Raw genomic sequence first — 14,549 nt, forward strand, 5'->3', positions numbered from 1 at the left:
TGTTCCAGTTATGCAACCCTGAGATTCATTTTCCTGTGGGCATACTCAGCAAATCTACAGAATAGTAACTGTAACAGGATCAATGAAAGATCAACCAGAGTGCAGAAGACAAATGAAAATATAAATAAATAGCAATAAATAATGAGAACATTAGATAGAGTCCTTAAAGTGAGCTTTGTTGTGGGAACATTTCAATGAAGGGGCAAGTGAGTGTGGTTATCCCAGTTCATTCAAGAGCCTGATAGTGGGGGGTCAGTAACGGTTCCTGAAGCTGGTGGTGTGAGTCCTGAGGCTCCTGAACCTTCTTCCTGATGGCACCAAGAGAGAAAAGTGCATGGCCTGGGTGGTGGTCTGCACCCAGCGGGACACCAGCAAACAGTCAGAAAGAAACAGTTCAGAAATGAGACGGGATGGGGGACAAAAAAGGACTGGATAGGCGGGGTGTCTGTGCGGTGTTAAAACCTCAGCGCTGCGAATAGTAGCATCTTCCCGAGCCAGTCCGTTCTTCCGTCAGCCGCTCCAAAGTCCTCCTCACCCAGACGCCCTGGGCTAGGCACGCCAACCGGGAGCGATTTTCCACTGTTACAAACGGAGTAAATCCGTCCCTGCTCCTGGGAAACTTTGGCAATCCACCAGCCACACCCACTGCTCAGCACCAAAGAGACACGGACCGAAACCCTCACCGAACAGAATCCTTCCAGGAAAGGAAACTGTTTCACTTACCGTGCCATAGGCCAAAGTGTCCGTGTACTTCTTCATCTGTGTGTAGATGTTGTTCAGGTACCATCTGAAACTTTTGCACTGTAACCTCTGCCTCAGCGCCTTCCGTTCCGAAATGTTTCCAATGTCGATCCCCGGGTCCTACAGAGGTTGGAAGAGGGAAACAAAACAGAGGGATCGATGACGCTCATAAAGCCCACGGAGACACAATCCAATCCATGTTGCAATTCTAACACCTTTTACACTCAGTGGCCACGCTATTAGGCACACCCGTACATTTGCCCATTGATGCAAATATCTAATCAATCATGTGGCAGAAACTCAATGCATAAGAACATGCAGACATGGTCAAGAGGTTCAGTTGTTGTTCAGACCAAACATCAGAATGGGAAAGAAATGGGATCTAAATGACTTTGAGCATTGAATGATTGTTGGTGCCAGATGGGGTGGTTTGAGTATCTCAGAAACTGCTGATCTCCTGGGATTTTCACACACAACAGTCTCTAGAGTTTGCAGAAAATGGTGTAAAAAACTAAAAAGCATTTAGTGATCAGCCATTCTGTGGGCAAAAGCACCTTGTTAAAGACAGTGCCCTCCCCTCCATTGAGTGTATCTACATGAAGCAGGAAAGCAGCATCCATTATCAGGGACCCCCACCATCCAAGCCATGCTCTCTTCTCACTGCTGCCATCAGGAAGAAGGTACAGGAGCCTTAGAACCCACACCACCAGGTTCAGGAACAGTTATTACCCCTCAATCATCAGGCTCTTGAATCAGAGGGGATAACATAGTCAGGGGAACAGACAGGAGATTCTGTGAGCCTGACAGAGATACCTGCATGGTGGGTTGCCTCCCAGGTGCCAGGGTACGGGATGTCTCGGATCAGGTCCTGAATATTCTAAAGGGGGAGGGTAAGCAGCCAGTTGTCTTGGTACATGTTGGTACCAATGACATAGATAGGACAAAGGAGGAGGTCCTGAAGAGAGATTTCCAGGAGTTAGGAAGGAAGCTGAGAAGCAGGACCTCCAGGGTAGTAATGTCGGGATTGCTACCTGTGCCACGTGCTAGCGAGGGCAAGAGTAGTCGGATCAGGCAGATGAATGCCTGGCTGAGAGACTGGTGTAGGGGGCAGGGCTTCAGATTCTTGGATAATTGGGATCTCTTCTGGGGGAAGTATGACCTGTTCAAAAAGGACAGGTTACACCTGAACCCGAAGGGGACCAATATCCTGGCGGGAAAGTTTAATAGAGCTGCTAGGGAGGGTTTAAGCTAATTTGGCAGGGGGATGGGAAACGGAATGACGGAGCGGAGGAAGGGGAAAACAGAAATAAATCTAAGATAGTGAGCAGTAAAGATGTCAGGAAAGACAGGCAGGTGATGGGGCAAATGTGTAGCCATTGGGATGAGTTGCAGTGCAGTAAAGTTGCAGTGCAATCAAAGCGAAAAGTATCAAATACTGGTCTTAAGGTGTTGTACTTAAATGCATGCAGCATAAGAAATAAGATGGATGATCTTGTCGTACAGCTGCGGATTGGCAGGTATGATATTGTGGCCATCACTGAGACCTGGCTAAAGGATGCATGTCTCTGGGAGCAGAACGTCCAAGGATACACGGTGTATCGGAAGGATAGGCAGGCAGGCAGAGGGGGAGGCGTGGCTTTATTGGTAAGAAATGATATTAAATCATTAGAGAGAGGTGATATAGGATCGGAAGGTGCAGAATCTTTATGGGTTGAACTAAGAAATCGCAGGGGTAAAAGGACCCTGATGGCAGTTATTTATAGGCCTCCAAACAGCTGCAGGGATGTGGACTACAAATTACAACTAGAAATAGAAAAGGCTTGGGCAGTGTTATGATAATTGTGGGGGATTTTAACATGTGAGTAGATTGGAAAAACCAGGTCAGCACTGGATCTCAAGAGAGAGAATTTGTAGAATGTCTGCGAGATGGCTTTTTAGAACAGCTTGTTGTTGAGCCCACTAGGGGATCGGCTGTACTGGATTGGGTATTGTGTAATGAACTGGAGGTGATTAGAGAGACTGAGGTGAAGGAACCCTTAGGAGGCAGTGATCATAACATGATTGAGTTCACTGTGAAATTAGAAAAAGAGAAGCCGAAATCTGATGTGTCGGTATTTCAGTGGAGTAAAGGAAATTACAGTGGCATGAGAGAGGAACTGGCCAAAGTTGACTGGAAAGAGACACTGGCGGGAAAGACGGCAGAGCAGCAGTGGCTGGAGTTTATGCGAGAAATGAGGAAGGTGCAAGACAGGTATATTCCAAAAAAGAAGAAATTTTCGAGTGGAAATTTTCGAGTGGTTGACAAGAGAAGTCAAAGCCAAAGTTAAAGCTAAGGAGAGGGCATACAAGGAAGCAAAAATTAGTGGGAAGAGAGAGGATTGGGAAGTCTTTAAAACCTTACAAAAGGAAACCAAGAAGGTCATTAAGAGAGAAAAGATTAACTATGAAAGGAAACTAGCAAATAATATCAAAGAGGATACTAAAAGCTTTCTCAAGTATATAAAGAGTAAAAGACAGGTGAGAGTAGATATAGGACCGATAGAAAATGATACTGGAGAAATTATAAAGGGAGATGAGGAGATGGCAGAGGAACTGAACAAGTATTTTGCATCAGTCTTCACTGAGGAAGACAGCAGGATACCGGACACTCAAGGGTGGCAGGGAAGAGAAGTGTGCGCAGTCACAAATACGACAGAGAAAGTATTCAGGAAGCTGATTAGGCTAAAGGTCGATAAATCTCCTGGACCAGATGGAATGCACCCTCGTGTTCTGAAGGAAGTAGCCGTGGAGATTGCAGAGGCATTAGCGATGATCTTTCAAAAGTCGATAAATTCTGGCACGGTTCCGGAGGACTGGAAGATTGCAAATGTTAATCCGCTATTTAAGAAGGGGGTAAGGAAGCAAAAAGGAAATTATAGACCTGTTAGCTTGACGTCGGTGGTTGGGAACTTGTTGGAGTCGATTGTCAAGGATGAGGTTACAGAGTACCTGGAGGCATATGACAAGATAGGCAGAACTCAGCATGGATTCCTTAAAGGAAAATCCTGCCTGACAAACCTATTACAATTTTTTTGAGGAAATTACCAGTAGGCTAGACAAGGGAGATGCAGTGGATGTTGTATATTTGGATTTTCAGAAGGCCTTTGACAAGGTGCCACACATGAGGCTGCTTAACAAGATAAGAGTCCATGGAATTACAGGAAAGTTACATACGTGGATAGAGCGTTGGCTGATTGGCAGGAAACAGAGAGTGGGAATAAAGGGATCCTATTCTGGTTGGCTGCCGGTTACCAGTGGTGTTCCACAGGGGTCCGTGTTGGGGCCGCTTCTTTTTACATTGTACATCAACGATTTGGATTATGGAATAGATGGCTTTGTGGCTAAGTTTGCTGACGATACGAAGATAGGTAGAGGAGCCGGTAGTGCTGAGGAAACGGAGAGTCTGCAGAGAGACTTGGATAGATTGGAAGAATGGGCAGAGATGTGGCAAATGAAGTACAATGTTGGAAAGTGTATTGTTATGCACTTTGGCAGAAAAAATAAACAGGCAGACTATTATTTAAATGGGGAAAGAATTCAAAGTTCTGAGATGCAACGGGACTTGGGAGTCCTCGTACAGGATTCCCTTAAAGTTAACCTCCAGGTTGAGTCGGTGGTGAAGAAGGCGAATGCAATGTTGGCATTCATTTCTAGAGGAATAGAGTATAGGAGCAGGGATGTGATGTTGAGGCTCTATAAGGCGCTGGTGAGACCTCACTTGGAGTACTGTGGGCAGTTTTGGTCTCCTTATTTAAGAAAGGATGTGCTGACATTGGAGAGGGTACAGAGAAGATTCACTAGAATGATTCCGGGAATGAGAGGGTTAACATATGAGGAACGTTTGTCCGCTCTTGGACTGTATTCCTTGGAGTTTAGAAGAATGAGGGGAGACCTCATAGAAACATTTCGAATGTTAAAAGGCATGGACAGAGTGGATGTGGCAAAGTTGTTCCCCATGATGGGGGAGTCTAGTACGAGAAGGCATGACTTCAGGATTGAAGGGCGCCCATTCAGAAAAGAAATGCGAAAAAATTTTTTTAGTCAGAGGGTGGTGAATCTATGGAATTTGTTGCCACGGGCAGCAGTGGAGGCCAAGTCATTGGGTGTCTTTAAGGCAGAGATTGATAGGTATCTGAGTAGCCGGGGCATCAAAGGTTATGGTGAGAAGGCGGGGCAGTGGGACTAAATAGGATAAAATGGATCAGCTCATGATAAAATGGCGGAGCAGACTCGATGGGTCGAATGGCCTACTTCTGCTCCTTAGTTTTATGGTCTTATGGTCTTAAAACCTACAGCACAATACAGGCGCTTCGGCCCACAATGCTGTGCCAAACATGTACTTACTTTAGAAATTACCTAGGGTTACCCAAAGCCCTCTATTTTTCTAAGTTCCATGTACCTGTCCAGGAGCCTCTTAAACAGCCCTATCGTATCCGCCTCCACCACTGTCGCCAGCAGCCCATTCCATGCACTCACCACTTTCTGCGTAAAAAACTTACCCCTGACATCTCCTCTGTACCTACTTCCAAGCACCTTAAAACTATGCCCTCTCGTGTTAGCCATTTCAGCCCTGGGAAAAAGCCTCTGACTATCCACACGATCAATGCCTCTCATCATCTTATACACCTCTATCAGGTCAGTAACCAGTTGGGATAACTTCACTCACCCCATCACTACCTATGGACTCACTTTCAAAGACTCTTCATCTCATGTTCGCAATACTTATTATTTACTTATTTATTATTATTTCTTTCTTTTTGAATTTGCACAGATTGTTGTCTTTTGCAGAGAGAAATTAACAATCGGGTCTTGAAATGTGAGACTTCCTTGCATTCTGAGGCTGTGCCTCTGGTCCCAGATTATCCCACTTTTGGAAATATGGGTCAAATGGCCCGATTCTGTTTCTCTGTCTCATCATCTACCCCAGCAGCTCCCACCTCCATGACCTTCGTCCACTCACCTCGCTGGGAATGTTCCAAGCCATGTAGACATGATCTTTGAATTCATCCATCCACACCTCTGCCACGCGAAGGGCGTTCCGGCGGACGTGTGTGGCAAGATCTCTGGTATAGGGCTTGTGGACCCTCTCGATGTGGGCGAGCCTGGAGCACGGGAGGACCTCAACGCTGCCTCCACACTGCCAGACCTGTGGAAAGACACAACTGTAATTCCAGCCCACTGCAAACCCAAGAGGCAACACGCAAACAGCTGGAGGAACGCAGCGCGTCGAGCAGCGTCTGCGGGTCGGGGAGAACCTGTCCACATTTTCAGTTTGACCCTCCATCGGGACCGAGAGTGGGAGTGGAGGGCGGCCCGGGATAGACAGGAGAGGTGGAGGGGTGAGAAAGGAAGTGATTGGAATGAGTGGAGGGAGTGAGGTAGGGAAAGGGTGATGGTGGAATTGAGAGACACGAGGAAGATGCAGCAAGATTTTGAAAAGGAGGCATATGAGGCAAGAGAGGAGAAGGGAATGTGATGGGAGGACCAGGAAAATGGGTAAAAATGGGGAGAGCAGATTAGGGCAGAAGGAGCGAGGGGAGAAGAAAGAGTGAGAGTGAGAGAGAGAGAGAATGAGAGAGAGAGAGAGAGAGAGAGAGAGAGAGAGAGACCGCAAGAGAGAGTGTGAGAGAGTGAGTGTGACTGAGAGAGAGAGAAAGAGAGGATGAGGGGAGAAAAGGGGAGAGAGAGAGAGAATGAGAGACAGCCAGTGACAGAGAGGGATGCCCACAATGCACTAACCCTAACCTGCACATCTTTGGACTGCGGGAGGAAACTGGAGGAAACCCACGCGGTCAGGGGGTGGACGTACAGTTCCCTACCAATGCTGGCGGGAAGTGAACCCAGCTCACTGGTGCTGTAGCGCGTTATGCTTACCATAACACTATCAGCAGAATTGGTTGTCTGGGAGGTACGTGAACCTCTGCTTCACCTGGAAGGGCTGTTTATGTCCCTATAACTCACACCCACCAACTCTCTCATCAGGAACACAGGGTTTAGAACCATACAGCACAGTACAGGCCCTTCAGCCCACAATATTGAACTACTCCAACAATCAATCTAACCCTTCTGTCCTACATAACCTTCCAATTTTCTATCATCCATGAGCCAATAAAAGGATCTATTAACTATCCCTAATGTATCCGCCTCTACAACCAACCACAACAGAGCATGGATCGAGATCGGCTCATTCAGAAGTCAGGGCTTGTGTCGATACTTGGTTCCTCTTGTGAATGACTATCCCACCGACAGAAGGACTTTGGTAGCTTTGCCATAGATTACTGGGTAGAAATAGTGAACTGGGTACAAAACTGTCTGCCTCCAGGGAGCACCTTTACAGGGTTTCGAATCACTTGTACAAAACTTCCTTTCCACAACATTTCTTGCTGCAGGCCACCCCGAGCATTTCAATTACTGACAACGAAGACAGGATCGTGACCAGCAGACACTCGACTCGATGGGAGGCCTGTGATTCAGTAAATTCTCCACTCCAGGGGAGTGTGTGATTGTTACCAACACTCAGAGTTGGGGGAGAGTGTGTGATTGTTACTCTGATACTCAGAGTTGGGGAAGAGTGTGTGATCGTTACTCTGATACTCAGAGTTGGGGAAGAGTGTGTGATCGTTACCCTGATACTCAGAGTTGGGGGGGAGTGTGGGATCGTTACCAACACTCAGAGTTAGGGGAGAGTGTGTGATCGTTACTCTGATACTCAGAGTTGGGGAAGAGTGTGTGATCGTTACCCTGATACTCAGAGTTGGGGGAGAGTGTGGGATTGTTACCAATACTCAGAGTTGGGGGAGAGTGTGTGATCGTTACTCTGATACTCAGAGTTGGGGGAGAGTGTGGGATTGTTACTGATACTCAGAGTTGGGGGAGAGTGCGGGATCATTACTCTGATTCTCAGAGTTGGGGGAGAGCGTGTGATCGTTACTCTGATTCTCAGAGTTGGGGGAGAGTGTGGGATCGTTACTCTGATAGAGTTGGGGGAGAGTGTGGGATCGTTACCCTGATACTCAGAGTTGGGGGAGAGTGTGGGATCATTACTCTGATTCTCAGAGTTGGGGCAGAGTGTGGGATCGTTACCCGGATACTCAGCTCCACGTTTTCTCCGCCGTACACCTCCATTCCCTCATCCAGCAGTCCGATCTCCTCAAAGTAACGCCGGTCCACCACGAAGCAGCCAATGAGAGAAGGACTGCTGCAAACAACAGAAGGAAACGTGTTTGATTAGCGGTTCAATTTGTTGGTTTTCTGATAGCTTAACTTACCGTGTACTTCCTTGTATTTGTAAATAATCACTCATGAATTTGTAATTGCTGAGTGAATTTTACAGTGATTGTAATTTCAGTGATTCTATATTTCTTCAGCAACACACACAAGATGCTGGAGGGTGTCAGCAGGCCAGGCTGCATCTGCAGAGATGAATAAACTGTCGCTGTTTCAGGCAGAGCCCCTTCAGCAGGTCTGTCTTTCTGGCTATGTTTGACCATTAGCCTCTATGCAGTGGGTATGACCTGACTACTTCAGAATTTCTTCCATTTAGTCGGGGATTTGTGATCATGGGTGATCTGTGGAAGGTAGTAGGAGCTTCAGTTGCCATCACTGAACTGTTCCCACAACCCATGGGCTCTTCAACTCCTGTTCTCAATATTTATTGCTTATTGATTGTTATTTTTTCTCTTTTGAATTTGCAGTGTTTGATGTCCTTTGCACTCTGGCTGTTTTCCATCTGTATGTGGTCCTTCATTGATTCTATTGTGATCCTTTCTATTTACTCAATACCCACAAGAACTTGAATCTCAGGGGCCTATATGGTGACATATATGCACTTCGATAATAAAATTACTCTCAGCTGTGAACTGTTATCTGTTCAGTCTGAGCTCTAATTACTGAGACAACCACAACTTCTTTATTCTTCATCTTGGTTTCATTTTTCATTCTTATTGCACTTGAAAAACATCCATAATCAACAATTTCAGACCATTAGATCTAGGAGCAGAATTAGGCCATTTGGCCCATCGCGTCTGCTCCACCATTTCATCATGGCTGATCCAATTCTCCTATCAGCACCAATCTCCTCCCATGTCCCCCATATCGCTTCATGCCCTGACCAATCAAGAATCTATCAACCTCTGCCTTAAATATACATAAAGACTTAGCCTCCCCAGTTGCCTGTGGCAAAGAATTCCACAGGTTCCTCACTCTCTGGCTAAAGAAATTCCTCCTCATCTCAGTTCTAAAAGAATGTCCCTCTATTTTGAGGCTGTGTCCTCTGGTCTTGGACTCTTCCATTATAGGAAGCATCCTCTGCACATCCACTCTGCCAAGGCCTTTCACCATTCGATCAGTTTCAATGACGTCACCCCTCATTCTTCTGAATTCTACTGAATACAGGTCCAGAGCCATCAAACGCTCTTCATATGACAAGCCATTCAATCCTGAAATCATTTTCGTGAACCTCCTTTGAACCGTCTCCAGTTTCAGCACATCTGTTCTGAGATAAGGGGCCTAAACCTGTTCACAATACTCCAAGTGAGGCCTCACCACTGCTTTATAAAGTCTCAATATAACATCCTTGTTCTTATTTCTAGTCCTCTTGAAATGAATGCTAACATCGCATTTACAGACTCGGCCTGCAAATTAACCGTTAGGGAATCCTGCACAAGGACTCCCAAGTCCTTTTGTACCTCAGTTTTTTGTATTTTCTGTCCATTTATAAAATAGCCAACCCTTTCATTTCTTCTACAAAAGTGTATGACCATACACATCCCAACACTACATTCCAGCTGCCATTTTTTTACCCAGTCTCCTAATCTGTCCAAATCCTTCTGTAGCCTCTCTACCTCCTCAAAACAGCCTGCCTCTCCACCTGTCTTCACATCGTCTGCAAACTTGGCCACAAAACCATCAGTTCTATTATCCAAATCATTGACATATAACATAAAAGGAAGCGGTTCTAATACAGATCCCTGTGGAACAACACTAGTCACGAGCAGCCAGTCAGAAAAGGCTCCCTTTATTCCCACCCTTTGCTGCCTGCCAGTCACCCACTGATTTATCCATGCTGGAATCTTTTCTGTAATCCCATGGGGTCGTAACTTGTTAATCAGCCTCATGTGTGGAACCTAGTCAAAGGCGGTCTGAAAATCCAAGTACACAACATCAACTGATTTTCCTTTGTCCATCCTGCTTGTTATTTCTTCAAAGAATTCCAACAGATTTGTCAGGCAAGATTTTCCCTTGAGGAAACCATACTGACTACGGCCTATTTTATCATGTGCCTCCAGGTACCCTGAGATGTCATCCTTAACAATTGACTCCAACATCTTCCCAACCAGTGAGGTCAGAATAACTGGCCTATAGTTTCCTTTCTTCTTCCTCTCTCCCTTCTTGAAGAGTCAAGTGACATTTGTAATTTTCCGGTCTTCCATAATCATCCCAGAATCTACTGATTCTTGAAAGGTCATTACTAATGCCTCCATGATCTCTTCAGCCACCTCTTTCAGAACCCTGGGGTGTATCCCATCTGGTTCAGGTGACTTATCTACCTTCAGACCTTTCAGTTTCCCAAGAACCTTCTCCCTAGTTCTGGCAACTTCACACATTACATGCCCCCTGACCCCTGGAACTTCCACCATAGTGCTAGGGTCCTGCACAGTGAAGACTGATGCAATATACCCATTACTACCTCTCCAGCATCGTTTTCCAGCAGTCTGATATTGACTCTCGTCTCTTTTTATACTTTATGTACTTGTAGAAACTTTTGGTATTCTCTTTAATATTATTCGCTAGATTACTTTTGTATTCCATCTTTATCTTCTTAATTACTTTTTAGTTGCCTTCTGTTCGTATTTGAAAGCTTCCCATTCCTCTAACTTCCCACTAATTTTTGCTCTATCATATGCCCTCTCTTTGGCTTTTATGTTGGCTTTGACTTCTCTTGTTAGCTACAGTTGCGTCATCTTACCTTTAGAATACTTCTTCCTCTTTGGGATGTATATATCCTGTGCCTTCCGCATTACTTCCAGAAATTCCAACCATTGCTGCTCTGCTGTCATCCCTACCAGGGTTCTTTTCCAGTCAATTCTGGCCAACCCGTCTCTCGTGCCTCCGCAATTCACTTTACTCCACTGTAATACTGATACACCTGACTCTAGCTTCTCTTCAAATTTCAGGGTGAATTCAATCACTTTACTGCAAGGTTTCTTTTACCTTAAGCTCTCTGATCAATTCCGGATCATTTCACAACACCCAATCCAGAACAGCCGATTCTCTAGTAGACTCAACCATGAGCTGCTCTGAAAAGCCATCTTGCAGGTATTCAAGAAATTCCCCCTGTTGGAATCCAGTACCAATTTGATTTTCCCCAATTGACCTGCATATTGAAATCCCCCACATTGCCTTTGAGGCATGCATTTTTTATTTCCTGTTGTAATTTGTAGACCACATCCTACTGTTTGGGGGTCCCATCAGGTCTTTTTGCCCCTGCGGTTCCTTAGCCTTATCCACAATGACTCAACACCTTCTGACCCTACGTCACCTCTTTCTAATGATTTGATTTCATTTTTGACCAACAGAGCCACACCACCCCCTCTGCCTTCCTGCCTGTCCTTTCGATACAATGTGTATCCGTGGGCATTGAGCTCCCAGCTATAATCTTCTTTCAGCCATGATTCAGTGATGCCTACAACATCGTACCTGCCAATCTGTAACTATGCTGCAAGTTCATCTACCTTATTCTGTATACTGCTCACATTCAAATATAACACCTTCAGTCCCGTAATCACGCTTTCTGATTTTGTCCACATTTTACGATGCAACTCATTCTGTTGACGGCTTTTTTACCCTATCATCAGCCTCTCCTTGCTCACAGTACAGTATCACTACACACTGCCTCTGTTTGTAAATCAACTGTCTCATCCTCAGCACTATCACTTCAGTTCCCATCCCCTGCCAAATTAGTTTCAACCCTCCCGAACAACTCTAGCCAACCTGCCCCTCGGGCTCAGGTGTAACCCATCTCTTTCGTACAGATCGTACCTTCTCCAGAAGAGATCCCAATGATATCAGTAATCTGAAATCTTGCTCCCTGCACCAGTTCCTCAACCGCACAGTCATCTGCCAAATCATCTTATTGTTACGCTCACTGGCACGCGGCACAGGCAGCAATCCAGAGATTACTACCCTGGAGATCCTGTTTCTCAGCTTTCTATGTAGCTCCTTAAAATCTCTCTTCAGGACTGCCTCACCTTGTCTACCTCTGTCATTGCTGCCAAGATGCACCCTCACCCTTGAGAATGCCACGGACCTGATCCGAGACAACCTCGATCCTGGCACCAGAGAGGCAATATATCATCTGGGTGTCCCTATCGTGCCCACAGAACCTCGCCTCTGTCCCTCTGACTAGGGAATCACCTATCAGCACTGCAGTCCTCTTCACCTCTCTGCTCTTCCGAGCCACAGCACCAGATTCGGTGCCAGAGACCCGGTCACTGTGGCTCCCCCTGATAGGTTGTCCCCCTCAATAGTATCTAAAGTTGTATACTTATTATTGAGGGGAATGGCCACAGGTGTACTCTGCACTGGCCGTGCAGTTCCCTTCCTTCTCCTGACAGTCACCAAGTTGCCTGTCTCCTGCAGGCTAGGGGTAACTACCTCCCTGTCGCTCCTGTCTATCACCACCTCATTCTCCCTTATCAGTTGAAGGATTTGGAGCTGTAGCTCCAGTTTCTTAATACGTTCTGTCAGGAGCTGCCGCTTGGTGTACCTGGTGCAGATGTGTTTAACCGAGAGGCTGGAGGTCTCCCAGACTTCTCACTTCCCAACACAGTACAAAACACTGCCTCTGGAGCCATTCTCACTAAACTACTATGCTTTAACAGATGAGGAATGAACAAATAAGGACAGGGAGGGAGTAACTGACAAGACAATGAACCTCACCCAAATCTAATCTTGCCTCAGCCTGATGAGCCAAAGCCACTCTAAAGGCTGACACTCTCCAAATGAGCTCTTACGTCTCATTCATGACTTTGGGTCACAAAATCACCAGGAACCAACTCAGGGGAGAACTTTGCTGTTGCAGAGACCACCCTGACCTTGAATGGGTTCCTGGGCACTATGTAATCATCTACAACTGAGGCACTGTGTACAGGGGGAGGGGGACATGCCAGATGTGTACAGGGGGAGGGGAAGATGACCAGATGTGTACAGGGGGAGGGGGACATGCCAGATGTGTACAGGGGGAGGTGAAGATGACTAGATGTGTACAAGGGGAGGGGGAGATGACCCAATGTGTACAGAGGAGGGGGAGATGACCAGATGTTTACAGGGGGAGGGGAAGGTTATCAGATTTGAAACAGTGTGCGAGCTGTTCTGATTTTAGTGGGAGGTACCTGATGGGGGCACTTTCATTTTCCAAAGCCCACCACTCCTTAGAGGGACTGACGTAGCGACACCACAGTCCCCAGTCAAAGCCCTGAGCGGACAGGGAATACTCTTGAAGCTCAAAGTTGTCATACTTGATGTTATCAAAGGACGGGGATATGATCCGCCTTCGATCTTCCTTTATCCGGGTGAGGATCGGTTCTGCCCTGGAAAACAAAAGAGAGGTTCTCAGTGGACTGGTTTTGAATGGCTGCTTCACCGTCTGGTTCAGAGGGGCCACTGCACAGGATCAGAATAAGCTGCAGAAAGTTGTAAACTCAGTCGGCTCTATCACAAGCACAACCCTCCCCACATCGAGCAGGCTTCAAAACGCGATTCCTCAAGAAGACAGCATCCATCATTAAGGACCCCCATCACCCAGGACATGCCCTCATTTCACTGCTACCATCAGGGGGAGGCACAGGAACCTGAAGACACACACTCAATGTTTCAGGAACAGCTGCCATCAGATTTCTGAACAGACAGTGAACCCAAGAACACCACCTCACTAGTTTTCTCTCTTTTTACTTACTTTAAATATTTCATGTTGTTACGTGTTGTAATTTTATGTGCTGCATTGTACAGTTACCGCAAAAACAAACTCCATGACATCTGTGAGTGATGATAACCTGATTCTGACTGAGCTGAGCTGAGCTGAGCTGAACGGAGTCCAGTCCCAGACGGCCAAGACTGCCACATCTCCCACCACCACTGAACCCCAATAACCCCCCCATCCTCACACAAAGGTTAAAGGTGAGCTTTATTCGTCACATGTACATCAAAACATAGAGTGAAATGTGTTGCTTGCATCCACGACCAACACAGACAGTGGGATGATTGCTGGTGCCAGAAAGCATTCAGTCAGCGGCCCTGCTCTCATCTTGTTGCCCATCAGACACAATCGACGTGGAGAATTTTGTAGGGGTGTGGTGGACAGTATATTGACAGGTTGCAGGACAGTCTGGTTATGAAAGAACAAAACCTTCGAACATAAAATCCTACAAAATTCGGTGGATACAGCCAGTCAGTCACAGGTAAAGCCCAACCAACCATTGAGAACATCCAGACCGAGCGTTGTCGCAGGAAAGCAGCATCTGTCACTAAGGATCCAACCACCCAGGACATCAACTTTTCTGGCTGTTGCCATCAGGACTTGAACCACGAGGTTCAGGAACAGTGATTACCCCTCAACCATCATACTCTTCAACCAGAGGGGAAAACTTCAATTTCATTTGCCCTATCACTGAGATGTTCCCACAGCCTATGGACTCACTTTCAAGCTCTTCATCTCATGTTCTCGATCTTTATTGCTTATTTATTTATTACCACTATTTCTTCTTTTTGTA

The 14,549-nt window shown here is 46.2% G+C and overlaps 1 protein-coding gene across 1 annotated transcript; it reads right to left on the reverse strand.

Moving 5' to 3' along the window:
* Positions 1 to 530: 530 nt before the first annotated feature.
* On the reverse strand, positions 531 to 13,370 carry LOC140192377 (polypeptide N-acetylgalactosaminyltransferase 18-like; the record flags this gene model as incomplete). The annotated part of the gene is made up of 4 exons (XM_072250032.1): positions 531 to 861; positions 5,741 to 5,926; positions 7,864 to 7,978; positions 13,173 to 13,370. Coding segments are annotated over 4 exons (778 nt in total), but the record flags the coding sequence as incomplete, so codon positions are not given.
* Between the last annotated feature and the right edge of the window lie 1,179 nt (positions 13,371 to 14,549).

Source organism: Mobula birostris, unplaced genomic scaffold (genome assembly GCF_030028105.1).
Source record: "Mobula birostris isolate sMobBir1 unplaced genomic scaffold, sMobBir1.hap1 scaffold_1276, whole genome shotgun sequence".
Lineage (NCBI taxonomy): Eukaryota > Metazoa > Chordata > Chondrichthyes > Myliobatiformes > Myliobatidae > Mobula > Mobula birostris.